Genomic DNA, 17,993 nt, shown 5'->3' with positions numbered 1-17,993 from the left:
TACCAGTGAGGAGGGCACGGTAGGAGTTATGGAGGAGTTAGAGGCACAAACTACTATGTGTAAATAAATAGGCTAACGTTATACTGTACAGCGCAGGAATACAGCCAGTATTTTATAATAACTATAAATGGAGCATAACCTCGAAAACTTGTGAATCACTATGTTGTGCACCTGCAGCTAACATAATATTGTAAACCAACTGTACCTCAATAACAAATTTGATATATCTGCAACCTTCATATTTAGTTATTAATATGCAGAGGGCACAAGATGTAAAAGCAAAATATTATTTTAAACAAACAGGCTTATCAACAACATGAATCAGTCTTTCCTTGGTGGATAGAGTTCTATTTTCTTTAATAACAGCTACTAATTAAGCAACAGAATAGTTTACCATGACATTAACCTTGTTCTAAAAGAATCATTAATGTGTAAAATCAACAGTTTGGAAAGCACCTGGACCCCACAGTCAAAGCCTATTTTGTGCAACTGTCTGTGCTTTATCCATGAGAAGTTGAGTTGATGTAGGATTATCTACAATCTGGAAATCTGATACTGAGAATAAGTGAGCAGTGTTCCACGCGCTTGATAATTCGCCAACCTGGCATCTTTTCTTCTGAAGGCCCTTCTCACTTTCAAATTCATTCTGAGCAAAATTTCACATTTGACAGTGTTTTGATGGATAAGTCCTAACAGATATTTTGCATTTTGACAGCAAACTCCAGAGTTACAGTGCAAGCTGGGATAATTCGGCAAGTTTGGGTTCTGGGACAGAGCAGCTGAGAGGATTGGTTAGGGTCACAAGGAGCAATGTTATAAATGCTTGGCGATGGTTACTGAGTGAGTAACCAAGGATGGGCTCTGCCTGGCGCTGAAGCTTTCTGCTGTGACCATAATTTTTACTTCTTTGCCTGCCTTTACTGTATCCTTTTTTAACTTACAGGAATCTTGTAAGAAACAGTCATTAAAGGTTATTTCTGAGTCCAGTGTGGTTTTGCTATAATACTGCCAGAAGTCCTGAGGAGGAGCACGTTGCCAATTAAATCATTATTCCCTAGCACTTTAGCCCTTTCCAAAGCTCCACGGTTCAGGGGGAAGTGGTTTCATACACTTAAAATACACATCGCTGAGCTTGAATTTGGCCCTCTGGTTGCTCAAAAGTTCAGAACGTATCTGATCAGGTAGAAGTAGTTTTCAGGGATCTTTTACTATAAACCCTGTTTGAAAGAATCACAACAGATAGCTTACAGGAAGTCTTAGCACAGATGCTATATGTTATATAATATTATGTTACAATATAATTTTCCAGCTAAGGAAAGACTTTTCAGTTTTGTGAGATTGTGTGTTTAGGGTTCACAGTACTTCAAGCCATCAGATCACACACTTTGCCTGTGAAATCCCACTGAAGATCAAAGAGTCTGTGCCAGAAGCCCAGGCGCCTGAGCTGCAGGAGGGAAGTCAGGGACTGCTAAATGTTAGGAGCCGAAAACGTCACTGAATCAGATGTTTCCATGTAAAGGCTGATGCTGTTCTGTTGGGGCAAAGCAGGGCCCGGCCCACCTGTCTCATTGCTCCCAAGTGGTTCTGGAACAAACGCTGCGGAAGGCTGCCCCTTCCCAGCAGGCAGATAGCCTCCTACCCTTGCAGACATCGGCCCTGCATTTCAGCCCTCAGCGCAAGGAGACACCGCAAAGCGGAGGCGGCTGCATCAGCTGATTCTCTTTCACGGGGGAACGAGCTGGACCGGTGTCTTCCTCCAGCCCTCCCAGTTCGGGGGCCGCAGAGATGTGCCTGTGAAATGGGAGCAGCACTGCCCCGCGGCGCTGCCGAGAAGGGAGAACACGGCACGTGGGCTGTGCGAGGCGTGTTTGTTAAATAACACACGGAGTCCATTGTTCCGGCTCTGCAGAGGCCGATAAAGCCTGCGAAGAAAGGGAAGCAGATTTTAAAGTTTATAAGTTTCCATTTGCGACAATAGACAGAGAGCAGTGAGAGGAGAGTCCAAAGGATAAACACCCCAGAGGTTTTTTGTTTTTAGATTTCACATGTGAGTGAGATCATAACAGCATTAATCTTTCTCTGTCTGACTTATTTCACTCAGCATAATGCCCTCTAGGTCCATCCATGTTGTCACAAATGGCAGCATTTCCTTCCTTTTTATGGATGAATAATATTCCATTGTGTGTATAGTTACATACATATATATATAATTATATATATATATACATATAATTTCACATCTTTTTTATCCAATCATCCATCAATAGACACATAGGTTGTTTCCGTGTCTTGGCCACTGTGAATAATGCTGCAATGATCATGGGGCCCATGAGGTTTTACAGATTTTGCTCTTTTTATCTGGAAAATTTGTAGTTGCCTTGGAAAAAGTCCCTGCCTTCCCAGAGCTTCTGTGCTAACGGAAGGAGACTAACAGCAAACTCTTAAACAAATACGTATATGAGACAATTTCCCAGCACGATAAGTGCTGCAAAGCAAACAGGGTAACAGACTAAACGCGGCAGAGGTGGCCACTGGCTCTGTTCTTTAGGGCAGGTGGTTCGGGAGGGGCCCCTTTAGGAAAGGGTCGCAGCTCAGATCATGGGGCAGGTGTTGTAGGAAGCCCTGGAGGGGCCCAGGCAGCAGCAGGCAGCCGAGGAGGGCAAGCTGTGGGGCCTCCCTGGTGGCGCAGTGGCTGAGACTCTGTGGTCCCAGTACAGGGGGGCCTGGGTTCAAGCCCTGGTTTAGGGAACTAGATCCCACATGCATGACGCAACAAAGGAGCCCTCGAGCCAGGAGCCTGCCTGCCACAACTAAGACCCAGTGCAAACAAGTAAATAAATAAATATTTTTTTAAAATGTGGCTTGTGATCCTGAAGCAGAAACATGTATTTTTTTAGTTTTGCTATGATCATCATTGAGACAATGGATGAAATCTGAATGTCTGTAGATTGGGTAACAATATTCATTTTTTAAAAGAATTTATTTTATTTTATTTTATTTTGGCCATGCCACCACGCGGCATGCGGGATCTTAGTTCCCCAACCGGGGATCAAACCCATGCCTCCTTCAGTGGAAGCATGATTCTTAACCACTGGACAGCCAGGGAAATCCCTTAATTTTTCGATCATTATGAAATTATTCTGTGGTTATTATATAAAGTAAGGTTACTGGTTTTTGGATATGCATGGTTTTTAGGATGTATTTATAAGTAAAGGGGCATCCTGCCTATAACTTAGTCTCAAATAATTAAAAAAACTTTATAGATAATGATAAAAGCAGGTTCGAGGAAATGTAACAAAGGAATTTGAGTGAAAGGTAAATGGGAATTTTACTAACCTTACAACGTTTTTGTAAGCCTGAAACTTATTTCAAAAAATTTAAAAAATTAAATTGCAGAGGCATTTTAAGAAAGTACCTCAAATTGAATAAGTAACAGCACTTTCTTAAACATTTCCTAACCTTGTGCTAAGAGTGAGTCATTACCTTCTGGGTTTCTTGCTGATGTTTGATTCCTCGGGTGGAGTTGGTTATTTATGATGGATACTGGGAGTGCAGTGGCTTGTGTATGTGTGTAAATCAAGTGAGGCTGTTGCAATTAGCAAGTCTGGGTATCTTTCAGGGTCAAAACTGGAGGGAAAAATTCTCGAATGCAATTACATTGTACTGTAACATTTAAAAGATATATTTGTATGAATTGAGCTGAATTGTATCGTCCTCAAAATAAAAACCTACATTCTACTCATTTTTTTCACGGGAACGTGGTCGGGCCCTGACCACATGCCAGTCGTAAACACTGAAGATTTGGAGGAAGACGAGCCAGGATCTGGCCTGGGCAACCCACATCAGTGCCAACAAACCGCCTTCTACAAACGGGGAGGTGCCGGGGAAGGTGCCGTCTTTCCTGCCCCGATACTCCTGAGGGTGAGTGCGGAGGCTCAGCCGCCAAGGGAGCAGCTCCCAGAACTGGGGTGAGGGCCGAGCTCTCCCATGAGTCCCCCTCTTCCTCTCCCGCTCCACTGCCTACAGACACCCAACAGGCATCTGTCGGCTCTGCCCTGACAGGATGAGTCCCTCCTGGCTCTGAGACCCCCAGACCACGGCGCAATTACACGTGACCGGAAATGCGCCCAACTGGATAAATTTAGATCCACCATAACGGAAGCCTCATTATGTTCATTCGACTCAAATTCCCTTGACATCAAACTCTATTTGCAGCCGTAAGTTCCATGTTGGTATTGAATTACAAGGCTTAGAAGAATATCACTACTGTGTGACCTCAGGGGGAAAGCGTCTTGGTCAACAGATAGGAGCGCCCCAGAAGGCTCGGGTACTGAGCACTCGTCACTTAACTTGCTATGCTCTAGCCATGACTGCAGGCGGAGGGTTCAGTTCGGTGAAAGCCTGTCTTTATTTCCTGTATCACTGGTCTATGATCTACAGAACTGTAGATCAGCTCCAGAACCTGATGGCAGCAATGCTGTTCGTTTTGGGGTTTTTTTAGTATTTATTTATTTTGGCCACGCCAGGTCTTAGTCGCAACGCGCGGGATCTTCGTTTGCCGTGTGCGGGAATCTTCAGTTGCGGCATGCCTGTGGGATCCAATTCCCCAACCAGGGATCGAACCCGGGCCCCCCGCATCGGGAACCTGGGAGTCTTAGCCACTGGACCACCTGGGAAGTCTGCAGCAGTGCTCTTTCACTTAGCTTGTAATCGTGCAAGAAGACACTCTTGTTGTGACCTCACTCAGAATGCAGTTCAGGGGGAAGGTCAGCTCTCGCCGTGGCCCCGGGACATTTCCCAGTTGGTGCAGGGAACTTGGCCTCACAACGCCCTGCACGCTGCGGGCCGCGGTGTAGCGTGTGCCGTCCACAGCTCGTCAGCGGCCCGAGAACCAGCCACCTCGAGCAACTCGGGCTGGGGACCGCTCGGCGTGTGGCCTCGCACTCCTCTCCCCAGCCGTCTCCCTTCTCTGCCCAATTCCGGAAGCGTGAGCAGCGCCCAAACAAACCGGACAGAGTTCCACTCGGAAGACTCAGCCGTTTCATTTCAGACTCGGCTCTCGCACCCTCTGGCCATGCCCCAGCCTGGCTGCTGCCGAGGCACCGTGACCCCCAGGACAGAACGGGGACCGCCGGAGCTGCTCAGGTGGCCTCTGAATCCCACGCCCACATTAGCATTTTAAGGCTGTTCAAACACTCAGTTAGATCTAGCACTTTCTATGAATGCTTTACTAATGAATGTTGATTCTAAAAAAGGCCGAACTCGTGGTGACTTGAGTGCCCCAGGGATTACTTGTTACCATAGTATATCCACCTGCGATTTCAGCCTATGGGGGCTTTATGAGAATGACTGCTAAATTGACATAACTTTTTTTTTTTTTTTTTTTTGCGGTACGCGGGCCTCTCACTGTTGTGGCCTCTCCCGTTGCGGAGCACAGGCTCCGGACGCGCAGGCGCAGCGGCCACGGCTCACAGGCCCAGCCGCTCCGCGGCACGTGGGATCCTCCCGGACCGGGGCTCGAACCCGCGTCCCCTGCATCGGCAGGCGGACTCTCAACCACTGCGCCACCAGGGAAGCCCCATATAACTTTTGAATAAGATGAAATGTATTATATCTTAGTGAGTTTATGACTTACACAAAGTACCGTCATGAATTTCCATGAAAGCAGTGTTTATTAAAGCTTTTTCCTTAATGAAAAATAATGCCTGATAACCAAGTATTACTTATTGTCATTTATTGAGGAAAAAGTTTTACATATTAGGGTGAAGCAGTAGAAGGCAGTGACACGGAACCCCATCATTTCCAGCCTCGTGCAGCCAAGAGAACAAGCCTTGACTCAGCGGGGACAACGCTGGCCGTGCGCCTCACCACAGGAGGGACGGGAACAGCCGAGCGTCTCCAACGGCCACGACAAAGTCCAGCGCAAAACCATGACCCAGACCGCCGTCTCCAGAGACTACGGCGCCCTGCTGTCTGTCCCTACACGCAGCTCCAACCTGGTGCTAAAGAAACGGCACTTGAAGAAAACAATCGTACTGTATATCATGCTCATAAACTGGCACCGTGCTCTTTACTTAAAATGTTAAAAAGCTGAACACACACGCTTCCCCAGGAAAACTGAACCCAGGTTAGAAAATTTTTACGCAGCCACGTAATGACTCTGAGGCCCTTCGTCCCCCCGGCGGCGGGGCGGTGAGCGCGCTGCTCGTGGCGCTTCAGAGCAGGCGCACCGTCTTCCCAGTTACCGTCAGGAAGTCATCGTCCGCCAAGGCGCGCAGCGCTTCTTCAAACATATCCTTGGTAATTGCCTTTGGGGAAAAGAAGAGAAAAAGAACTTCACACGTGGAGCTGCCCTCCCCGCTTAGAGACGCAGTGATTTCCAAGTTAGAGAGCCACTGGAGCCTCCTTCCTTCCTGGTGGCTGCACACGCGTCTTAACACTCCGTCTTGGGAGTGGGGAACGTTTCCTGCCAAGGCCCAGGACGGGAGGCCGTTAGGGAAGCAGGCAGGACTGGACCCGACCAGCAGGGCTCTTGCCGTGAACTCAGCTTTCCTTGTAACAGCAAGAGACGGCACATGCGCTAAGTGCCCACCAAGTAAACGGTTAAGTAAATGACGGGGGAGGCGTGAGATAAAGTAAGTCATGAAGTGATTCCGCGTCACAGGTGAAGCCAAGAGTACGAACTGACGCGGCTCAAAACCATGCATCCACATCCACACAGAAAACTGAAAGCCCAGCAAAATTCTCATCGCGGGCTTTCCCTGACGGTGGGCACCTCTCTTCTTTATCTGTAACTACTTAAGACAATTTATTACTTAAACTACAAACGAAGGAAAAGACTTAGAAAAAAACATTAAAGCAGCAGCAAGGGAAAAGAAAACTCTATTAAACAAAATATCCACAGAAACACTTACTATATCAGACTGTCCCCGAATATCTTCAAACAGTTGCTGGTATTTCAGGGCTGGCGTTTTGCCCTTGGATAAAATAAGCTTTTTCAAAGCTTCAGCTAACTCCTCTTTCCGTTTACGAGAGGTGGCACTCATTCCTGAGTTAAAAGAAATTAGTGAAGACGTTTTTGCTCTAAGGAAGCAAAAGTGTTTCAAACTTCCATTAATATTTCTTTAGTCATAGATCACCTATACTCTTAAAAAAAAAAAACCTGTTTAGTCCTGTCACCACGTCACGTCACCACATAAGGTTAGGGGACAGTCGGAGCAAGTTCTGAATTCTGTGCCCAGTTTCTGAAGAGCTTAGTTATAGCCGCTTCTTTCCACTGAGACAGTCCAGGCAATGCGCACAGAAGCGGAGCCACACTCGCTGGGGAAGCACCGCTCCTCCAGGGCGCGGTGCCCGGAGGACGGGCAGGACGGGCCTCAGCACCCCCATCGCGTGCTCAGAGGGCCCGCGCAGCCCCACCTGTGGTGAGGATGGAGATGTCCACGATGCCCGTCCGCGGGTCGGTCGCCGACTGCTTCAGGGCCTCCCGGTGCAGGCGCTTGGCCTCCTCCACGTCGATCGCCTCCACCTTGTCGGAAAACCGCACCTTGGCGTGGGCTTCGGCCAAGCGGGTCAGCGATTCCAGCTGTCGGGGGTACGCGGACACCATCCCTCGGCCGCTGCCGACCTTCCTCATGTCCACGTAAGCCTGGCGGGACAGGGGACATGCCACCTCCTCACACGATGACCTCAGGGTCGCGCCTGGACTCTGGCCAGTCGGGCTCCCGTTAAATAACCCCCTGGGCAGGTAGGTCCTGAGGGGAGCGAGAGCGGGTCCAGCCTTGGGCCTCGAGCCTCATCTGGGGGAGGCACGGGTGCAGCTTTAGGACGGGACTGGGCAGCAAAGGTGTGCAAAGCCTGGCACCCAGAGGACGCCGTGTTGGGAAGCGCAGCTGAGGACTGTGGCCTGTCTGTTTACGCCCCTGCGAGGAGCAGGCCAAGGATTAGGGGGGCAACATGCAAGAGGTAAACCGTCTAAACCCATACATGGATGATGTAATTCCTTCAAGACGACAGAGACGGAAAACCGTGTCATCACTTGTAACTTTCACTTGAGCATCTTTAGGGCTTTGGCAGGATGTAAAGCCCATCAAAGCACCACCAGGAACCTTCTCAGTGTCACCACGTCTACTGAGTATGTGTCATCATGCACTGCTGCCCACTTAAAAGGTACTAAGAAGTGAACATAAAATACTTAACTTTTTAGAAACGAGCAAATGCAGCCCAGAGACCAGAATTACAAAGTCACTAAGTAGCATCACCTATATTTCAACTCAGGTATCCTGGTCTTAAATACACTGTGCTTACAAGTATTTAAATATAAAAAGAGTGTGCACAATGTGTAGAAATGAATCCTTTTCCCCTTTCTACATTTGGAAAACTCGATTTTGCGACACAGGAGGGAAAACAGTTGCAGAAGTTTCAGAGGCTGCTTTAGAGGCTGAGCGGCACCCAGCTGCGCTTTTGGCCGCAGGTACCTCGATGAGCGCCTGGCTGGCGTCCTGGCCCAGCCGCGGCAGGACGGCGCTGTGCGCGTAGGCGACGTAGTCCCTGAGCACCTCCATGTCCATGACCTCCTCCTGCGCCTGCTCCTCGCTCTGGTAGTACAGGGACACCAGGTGGTGAGCCAGACGCCGGTCGTACGCCTCGTCCTGAGGGTCCAGCATGAGGAAGATCAAGTCAAACCTGAGAAAACATCGTCAACAGTTTTCCCAGCTGGGACACCCACATCCCTGTGAGTGGACCCCTGGGCCTACAAGGGAGGGAGGTGTGTCCTGCCCAGGCAGCCTGAGGAGCCCGGGCCTCCGGGTCCCCTGCCCCGGCCCCGCGGGCCCCTTCTGCCTGGGAATACCGGGCACGAAAGCTGAGCCAGAAGCAAGACGCTCCCAAGGGAAACGCTGCTGTAATTCTGAAGACCGGAAACTGCGAAGGAAAATACATTCAACTCTTTTGGGGAGAAGGAACTATCTGTTAGAACAGTCAAGTCATCAAGGTCTAAACATACCTATGAGAAAAAGCATGGACTACATGACTCCCCTTCCACAAGTTTAATTTTCAGGCCCTTATCTACTGTGTAAAACCGCTCTCTGCACTTTGTTGATTCTCTACAGCAGTTTTAAGACCGAGAGCAGTAAGAGGCGGGTTTCTGGAAGGATGAAGGTGAAAGGCCCTAATTGCTCCAAAAAACGAGTACGCATCAAGGTGAGCAGAAAAACACACCGTCCTTGCCTGGAAAACTCGGGACCAGGCAGACGTGCAGGCTTCGTGTTGGCCTGAAGAGTTTGCGTCCGCTGGGCTCTGCCTCGTATTTCCTCCTCAAGCTCACCCTGAACTTTCCACACACGAGCAGAGCGAGGCCATCTAGTCTATGAAACCGTGTTTTCGTACCTTGACAACAGTGTGTGGGGCAGCTGGATATTCTCGATGGTGGTTTTTTTCGGATTCCACTGAGACTCGACAGGATTTGCGGCTGCCAGGATGGAGGTGCGGGCGTTAAGCTGACAAATAATCCCAGCCTGGCGGAGGGACAGTGCGGTTAGAGAGCGAGGCCGGCAGGAACCGTGATCCCCCTCCGCCCGTGTGCCCTCCGCCAGGGATCCGCCGTCACCACGAGCCACGCCGCCCGGCACAGGTGACTTCTGCACAGGCGTCCTCCTGGGGACGGTGCTGAGTCAGGCCAAGGACCGAGCTGTAGATGAACGTTCGCTGCGACTGCGTCTTTTTCAATGACCAAACCCCTTGCATTAGGACAAACGCAAGTTCTGTGCGTACCCACGTTAGAGGGTTAGGACAGCGCAAAGGAGAAGAGAGGATCCTGTGGAAAACACTCAGACTGAGCTGGGACCTAACGGGAGAAGAGTCGGCCAGTGCCCCAAGCAGCAGCCTCCATGGATGCTGAGGCTGCAGCCCCAGCTGTGCCCTTGCCGCGACGGAACGGGCGACTGACCTTGGCGATGGAGAGCGTCTGCTGCTCCATGACTTCGTGCAGGACGGAGCGCGTGCTCTCATTCATCTTGTCGAACTCATCGATGCAGCAGATGCCGTTGTCACTCAGCACCAGGGCGCCAGTCTGCAGCACGAGCTGCCGCGTCTCAGGGTCCTTCATGACGTAAGCGGTGAGGCCCACGGCGCTGGAGCCCTTCCCGGACGTGTACTGGCCCCGGGGGACCAGGTTGTACACGTACTGCAGCAGCTGGGACTTGCTGGTCCCCGGGTCCCCGCAAAGCAGGATGTTGATCTCAGCGCGGAACTTGCCCCTTCCTGTGTGGCTGAAATCCTTTCTCGTCCCGCCAAAGAGCTGAAGCAGGATTCCCTGGACGGGCGGACAGACAGGTCTCAGTGCTCACCTCCTACTGGCAGCTGAGACGAGGTCAGATGGACAAAGGGCGTCAGTGAAGAGATCAGAGGACGGGAGGGGCTGTGAGTCAGCCCTGGGGCATGGATGCCATAGGGGCCCGGACCCCACCCACCCCAGGAGGCTTCTGTGCCGAGGATGTGGACCATTCTTGTTCTCAACAGCCAAGGCAGGTGGCGGGCCCTGCTCGGCCGAGGCTCAGCCTTTCCGGGGTGTCCACATTGTCTGACCCAAGGGCTCTCAAGCCCAGCTGCAAGTGAGAAGCCCATCGGTCAGTTACCTTCTTTATATCTTCATGCTCATAAATGCTTGGAGCCAAGGCAGAAGCGAGTCTCTCATAAATGTCTGGTTTTCTGGAAAGCTCCTTAAGCAATTCCACACGCTTCTCTGAGAAAAGTTTCTGCTCTGCTTCTTCGTCAAGGCCATGCAGACGCTTTGAGTCGGTTTTCCGATAGTGAATGACGTCGATGTGGGTTTTGTAGACAGACTTCACGTTGCTCACTCTGGGATTGACGCGAATGGGGACGGCTCGGTAGATGCCTGAGGGCACAAAGGACACACTGCCACCTGCTCGGCCTGGAACCCGGGGGGAGCAGGGCTCTGGGGGGCTCCGAGCAGAGCCAGGGAGGTTGACCCGGGACCACTGCCTCCACACACTACCTGCTCGCCTCTGTGTCTGAGGCATCGCGGTTTGAAACAGAAGTTAATTTCTCTTAAACCGAATGTAAGCAATTATCAAAAATTATGTGAAAGAAAGTACCTAAAATCCTAAAAAGTACCTAAATCCCGTACCAAGAACCTAGAAAGAAAGGAAACCTGAAGAGCGCAAATACTGCAGGTCGCTCACAAGTTATCTCAGACAATAACAGGGAGACAGCCTACCATCGGGGCAGGGGCCGCGTCGGAGGTCAAAGGCAGGCACCCCCGACCAGGTCACAGGGCTGCCTCTGGAGCCCCTCACCTGTGACGTGCACTCTGTCCCCAGGCTGGACCTTGTCCACGAGGTCATTGTGAGCAGCGAGGACGACCGTGTGTGGCGTCTGCCCTGCGGGCATGTCTTCAGGTGACTCCTGGAGCTTGATCTGAGAGGGTGGGGGGCAGACGCCTCAGGACAGGCCCAGAGCCCTGCCCACCCAGCCACTCCGGACAGCAGCGCCTCTGCTGCCCCTGGGACCTCGCTGTTTCCACCTCTGGAAACCCAACCTGGGGCGCATTCTGAGGCGGTTGTTTGTTCAGAGGCTGCCCAGTAAGGGGGCGGGGACGCCAGGGCTGTTTTTCCCCCGTCCTAAGGCTGTGGCGGAGGCTGTCAGGGAGGGGCCCGTGCTCTCATCGACAGGACAGCAAGTGCAAGGGCCCCGAGGCAGCCTGGAGGAGCCGGGAGGACGGCAGCAAATCTGCGGGCAGAGCCTCGGGAGCGCCCAGGCCCAGGAACTGGTGCCCACGTGAGGTGAAAGCTACTCAACTCGATGACCTTTCCATCAGCAAGGAAGTGGATGCTTTTCACCCTCGTTTGTGTTCTCCTAGTTTCTCCCAATAAGGGAAACTATCTCTTGTCCTACACTTTGAACTCATTGTCTTCACTTAAAAGTTAAGATCACTTAAACATTAAAACAAATCAAAAAAACCTTCACTCCTTATGCACACTTTATACCATTACAATCGCAGTAAAGAAATGGTTTTCTGCCTTTCTCTGGCATTTTAATCTGCATCTTAAAATTTTTCATGAATAAAGAGCTACCAGGTCAAACGCCCTAGGCAATACAGTTTGTGAGAGAAACTTTGGAAAAACTTCTCAGCCCGTTCTTTACCAGTGGTAGAATTGCCAACGGACAGGATTTAATCAAACGGTGTTTACTGTTCTTAATGTTGTACACATTCTTATATCCTACAATCTTGAGCATTTCCCATAGAAGCATCTCGTGTTAAATCTGCCTTAATAAATCACGAATGACCCCGAACTTAAGACTTTTGGTTGGAGAACGCACTCCTCCCCTGTGACAAGCCGGAACACAGCGCACGGGTGCCCGAGGGCGGTACAGCAGGGCTGGCGGCCCAGGGCTGGGGCCTCAGGCACTCCGAGTGCCCGGCCCCGCCCTCGAACACACCTGCTCTCCGAGGAGGCATGAAGCTGCTCGACCCACCAGGAAGCACGGTTTCAGGGCTGCACGGGTGGACAGGTTACACGTGGCTTTTGAGGAGCCGGCTGGGGCAGAAGGAGGACGGGGCACGCGGAGGGGGACAGGGGCCACGCACCATTTGCTTGTCGGAGAAGACGGAGCGGTTGTGGATGAGCGCCATGCTGTGGCTGGTGTGGCAGCGCTCGCACACGCAGGGCTCGGCGATGCGACCGCGGTCTATCTCCACCCGGGCCGTGTGGGCGCACACCTGGCACTGGAAGAAGGCCTCCTGCATCTCCGGAATCAGCTGGGACGTCCTGATCACCATGCCGCTGATGGCGATGAGCTGGTCGATGTCTGCAAGGCGGAGAGAGAGGGCGGCTCGTCCCGGCTGGGCGTGGGCCTCCCCAAGCTGGAGGCCAGCTGGGGTGGGTCTGGCTCTGCTGTCCAGCCCGGGAGAACCTCACTGGAGGAATGGAGGTGCTGGGATGGCCGGGGTCACAGAGAGACGCTACGGCCAGAGCACGATCATCTCACTGGGTACCCTCAGCTCTGGCCTGGGATGCCCCTCCTGTGACCAGTCTGCCCCCTCTCAACCCCTAAAGTCTACTGCCCCTTGCTGAGCTAGGCCGACCCGAGGCTGCCTGGGGACGACCGGACCCCTGAAGTGGCTGTCACAGCCCACGCGCTCGTGGTAATCTTCTCCATAGTCAGGCCCACTATACGCAGAGGGTTCAGAGACTTACCTGTCCCACTAGTAACTGGGGCCCCTGATATAGCATTTCCCCAAATAAATAACGTAATAGAACGTTTCAGGTCTGCATTCCAGATCTTTCATCACAAAGTCCTCCCACTGGGGCCCAGCATGCCCTGCTCTCCCTGGGCTGAGACACTCCTGCTCTGTTCTTCTGCCTCTTCTCTTACTTTCCAAACTAGATTTCCTCCTTATGCTTCAGGGCAGGGATCATATTTTATATTTGTCTTCTACTTTGATTTTGAGAGAGGGCCTTCCTAGTAAAATAACTGTAAAACGATCACAATTGGATAAGTTCATCTTTAGAAAAGTATCAAGAGTTACCGCATCTTTTACATAACTTCAGTTTAGTTAGAACAGGTACAGTGGCCCCATAAGCATATGGGTAGCTGAACCTGCAGCGGTTCCTGTCAGCTCACGGCCCACGACCACCACTGTCACCAACGCCTTTAAAGGTCCTTGATGAAGTGACATTCACGTAACGTACTTTCTTGCTATTACAAATGTTATCTTCTACGTGTCAACTATATCTCAGTAAACTGGAAAAAAATATTACCTTCTGGATTCAGGTTCCTCATATTCTTAGTCTTCAATGCGTTGAACGGTCTTACTTGAATCTGATGTTCTAAGATTGAGTCAGGATAGCGGTCAAAGAAGATCTCATTGACAGCCATGTCGAAAGTTGGGATAACTTCCTTTAAAAACAAGTATAACAGTGCCAAGCTGTGTCTGTATTTTTATCTTACGGTTAAATCTAATAAAGCAATTCATGTTAGCAAGGCATAAAAACAAAAAGAATATGGCATAATCCAAAAGCATTACCCTATAAAATCACACATGCTATTTGTAAACCCTTGGGCACACTGAAACCTTTCACCTCTGCATCTTCTCACTAGAGTTAAATGAGATGAGACATGGACTTCCTTGGTGGCGCAGTGGTTAAGAATCCCCCTGCCAATGCAGAGGACACGGGTTCGAGCCCTGGTCCGGGAAGATCCCACGTGCCGTGGAGCATCTAAGCCCGTACACCACAACTACTGAGCCTGTGATCTAGAGCCCGCGAGCCACAGCTACTGAAGTCCACGTGCTTAGAGCCTGTGCTCCACAGCAAGAGGAGCCACTGCAGTGAGAAGCCTGCGTACCGCAACCAAGAGTAGCCCCCGCTCGCCGCAACTAGAGAAAAAGCCCTTGCGTAGCAATGAAGACCCAATGCAGCCAAAAATAAATAAAATTTTTTTTTAAATGAGGTAAGACATATAATCGTGCCTTCAGGACGTGGTGGCATGATTGTAGACTTTTAATTGGCAACAGAAGCTCATACTTTCATGTCTTACTTTTCTTCCCTAACAGAATGATACCAAAATGGGTTAAATCATAATTATTCCAATTTGTGAACACCTGTTCCCCATTTTGCAGATAAGGAAACAGCCTCTGGGAAGCTGAGGAACTGGACCAAGGTTACACAGCTATTAAGCAGCAAAATCAAGATTTAAAACAAAGTCTGCCTGCCTCCAAAGCCTAAAGCTACAATCAACATAGCTGATGCTTTGTTGATAAAGCCTGACCTTAAGCCCAGGGAAGACTGCAGTATGGTTAACACAACCTGTTAGAGAAGGCAGATTTAAGTGTTTTTGTTTAATATGTTTTAAGTCATCAAACCCAACAAGCTGTCAATCATGACTCACCACTGTTTTATGTACTAAGAAACGCTGCCAACCAAATGATGACATGCCGTCAACAATAACACACACCCCAATTTCTAATGTTAGCATGTGGAAAAGTGTTCATCTTAAAAAAGACAGAACATGGTTTTAAGAGGTTTTGGGGGACTTCCCTGGCGGTCCAGTGGTCAGGACTCCTCGCTTCCACTGCAGAGGGCATGGGTTCGATCCTTGGTTGGGGAACTAAGATCCCACATGCCATGCGGCAACCCCCCGCCCCCCAAAAGGTGCTTTGTTTCAAAAGGTGCTTTGGAGTCATATTCTGTTACTAAGGAAACCCTACTGTCCAGAAATCCTGCAGATGTTCTAGATGTTTACTGCAGTCCCCCAAGTTCAAGGGCAAATTCTTACCTGTGGGTAGCAGATGAGCTGTCTGTATAGATTTGTGTCGAATGATCTTATATGTTCACAGTTTACGTTTAAAAATGGCTCTCCAATGACATTAATCTACAGGGCAGAACAAACAAGTTATATCCTGCTAACCATTTCAACCCCTAGTTTGAATTTTCAGGTTAGTGTATTTCATTACCTCCCCAAGTCGCTGCATGTACAGAGGCTCAGTAACGTCTGTGCCAACACTTTCTTCTTCTCTAGCCATAGGATCGATGAAACGCTGAAGAAATCTCTTAGTGTGGGGAGAGAAACAGTAAGCTTAACGCAGTTAGGAACCAGCAACTACTCAAAATAAAAGTTATGAATGCTGGGGGCCACGTATCTTTTCAAGTTAGCTAAGACCTATAAACAGCCCAAGTGCCCATTTACAGACAACTGGCTTAAGAACGTGTGATACATACAGATTTATTTATGGATACACACAATAGAATATTATTCAGCCATAAAAAAGAATGAAATTTGCCTTCTGCAGCAACATAGGTGCACCCAGACAATATCATACTTATTGACATAAGTCAGATGAAGACAAATGATATCTATCATTTTCACGTGGAATCTAAAAAGTAACACAAATGAATCCATATACAAAACAGACTCACAGACACAGGAAACAAACTTATGGTTACCAAAGAGCAGGGGAAGGGAGGGAGGGGGGGAGGGGGGATCAATTAGAAGTATGGGATTAACAGACACAAACTACCAGCCGTAAAGTAGAAAAGCAACAAGAATTTACTGTACAGCACGAGGAATTACATTCAACATCTTATAATAACCTATGATGGAACATAATCAGAAAGAGAAGTATAACCGAGTCACTTTGCTGTACATCACTTTGCTGTACACCTGCTACTACCGCATTACTGTAACTTAACTGTACTTCAAAACAAGAAACTGGGAACGGTGTCAGAATTTGGAGACAAGCATAGGTGTTTTTCTTTTCTCCTAAAAACTGAAAAAGACACCACCAATTCTGAGCCACGTGAAGATCTGCTCCTAAATACCAGGGCTACGTGGACGGAGGTGACACGTACTTTCCCCCCGCATCTCCGGAGCCCCGAGGAATGAAACCTCACCTGAAAGTTTTCTTTGCACGTTGCCACATTTACATCTGTTCCCCAAATCACGAGTTTTTGGCCCAAAGACTGCTCGCTCGCCACTATATCCTCTGAGGCCGGCTGCACAGGAAAGGCGACGGGGGCAGGTTCGCGGGGGACGGCCCACCTCGCGCGGCCCACCGCGCCCCGGGCGGCCCTGCACTCACCCCGTCCGAGTGCAGGTCCACCTGCAGCCCTTTCCGCGCCGAGCCCAGGTCGGGCCTCTGCCGCACAGGCGTGCCGCGCACGCCGCTCCTCGGGGTGCCCTCCACCCGCGAGCTGGGGGTGCCGTAGGTCAGCGGCGAGCTCACGTCCAGGTCCAAGGGGGCCGCTGGGGACCGCGTCCACAGGGGTGAGCGCGGCGAAGACCCCTGCGGGGCGTCCGCTCCCCCCGCCCGGCTCCCCCCGGCCCGGCGGGTCCCCGATGCCCGAGCGGGCAGCGCACCTGCGGGCGGCGCGCGGGGCGGGCTGCGGGGTTCGGCGCCGGGCGACGCGGGCAGCGGTTGCGGCTCTCCCGACGACAGCGGGTCCTGGCCTGTGGGGGAACGGGCACGGCGGCGTCGGCGCGGGCGGCACTGGGGCCGAACGGGGCTGACACGGCACCGCCCGTCCTGCCTCCCCGAGGACCCCGCGGGACACGATCGCACGCGGACACTCACGTGGCTGAGCGGGGGCGGCCCGCCGGGAGCCGCGGCGGCTCGGAGTGGACGCCGGGGAGGACATGGCGAGCTGCGCGACAGGGACGCAGGCTCGCTGGGACGTTCCCTGAAGACCCCCGCCCCACTCCCCTCGCTCCGGCCCCCCGCCCCTCCCCCCAACACCGCCGACCCCGGCAGACCCCCGCCTTCCGCGCCGGCCGGACTCAGCCCCACCTAAGGGTCGTGCTCCCGCTCCGCTTCAGCTGGGGCCAGGTTTCCCGCCGGCGGCACCGTTGTTTCCGCCCCCAGCGGCGGCCCACCAATCGCAGCAGCGCCCTCGCGCAGCCCCGCTTCCGGGAGGCACCACTGTGCAGCGGCAGGGGGGACCGGACGGCCGCCCCGCGCCTCGCGGGACACGGACGCACAACTCGCTCGGGGCTCCCCCGCTCCGGTGGTCTTGTCCGAAGCCGGGATGCGATTTCGCGGGAAATCCGGGGAGGCCGCCGGACAGCGTTCGGGGGCCGGCCTCTACAGGGCGTGCCTAAAGGAGTAGCCTTTCCTGTGTCCCTTGGGAGTCCAAACGACCCCCGGCCCTCATCAAGAGCTAGCTGTGGCTTCTGACCCGAGCCGTAGCCTGTTTCTTTCTACCTCGGGCACTCGGTCAACTCCAATTCGCCACCTGTCCTCCGCATCTATTTCCGGAGGTCGAGCGGTTGGACCTGATTCCCCCCGAGTTTTGACGTATTGTGCTAAGTGTACTGTGGGCCACACATTCATTAGCCTGCCTCTGTATTAATGCACGTCTAAGCCGTTGATCCTGCAGGGAGGGCTCCCTCCGTGATGGTCTTCGAAAAGGTTCCAACGACCGCGACCGCGCTCGCCCCCGGGGCACTTCTGCGCCCCGCTCGGATGCGCGAACTCG

The 17,993-nt window shown here is 51.7% G+C and overlaps 1 protein-coding gene across 1 annotated transcript; it reads right to left on the bottom strand.

Moving 5' to 3' along the window:
- Positions 1–5,717: 5,717 nt before the first annotated feature.
- MCM4 (minichromosome maintenance complex component 4) lies at positions 5,718–17,763 on the bottom strand. The gene is made up of 17 exons (XM_059042849.2): positions 17,306–17,763; positions 17,093–17,162; positions 16,879–16,968; positions 16,601–16,764; positions 16,413–16,514; positions 15,476–15,571; positions 15,298–15,393; positions 13,782–13,920; positions 12,608–12,828; positions 11,316–11,436; positions 10,635–10,894; positions 9,947–10,312; positions 9,388–9,515; positions 8,478–8,685; positions 7,420–7,648; positions 6,915–7,048; positions 5,718–6,308 (listed from the first exon to the last, which is right to left on the bottom strand). The coding sequence occupies exons 2-17, from the start codon at positions 17,154–17,156 to the stop codon at positions 6,216–6,218; spliced, it is 2,511 nt and encodes an 836-aa protein (XP_058898832.1). The 5' UTR covers positions 17,157–17,162; positions 17,306–17,763; the 3' UTR covers positions 5,718–6,215.
- Positions 17,764–17,993: the final 230 nt, after the last annotated feature.

The sequence above is a fragment of the Kogia breviceps genome, chromosome 17, assembly GCF_026419965.1.
Source record: "Kogia breviceps isolate mKogBre1 chromosome 17, mKogBre1 haplotype 1, whole genome shotgun sequence".
Taxonomy (NCBI): Eukaryota; Metazoa; Chordata; class Mammalia; order Artiodactyla; family Physeteridae; genus Kogia; species Kogia breviceps.
Note: the sequence above shows the minus strand (reverse complement) of the source record. Positions and strands in the feature narration are given on the sequence as shown.

Bases quoted from the DNA above. Each gene is read 5' to 3' on its own strand.
- MCM4 (XM_059042849.2), bottom strand. From the start codon at position 17,156: ATGTCCTCCCCGGCGTCCACTCCGAGCCGCCGCGGCTCCCGGCGGGCC. The intron at 7,649-8,477 runs GTACCTGCGGCC...CTGTCCCGCCAG, and splicing joins CCAGCCAGGCGCTCATCGAG to GCTTACGTGGACATGAGGAA. The intron at 6,309-6,914 runs GTAAGTGTTTCT...TTTTCCCCAAAG, and splicing joins TTCGGGGACAGTCTGATATA to GCAATTACCAAGGATATGTT.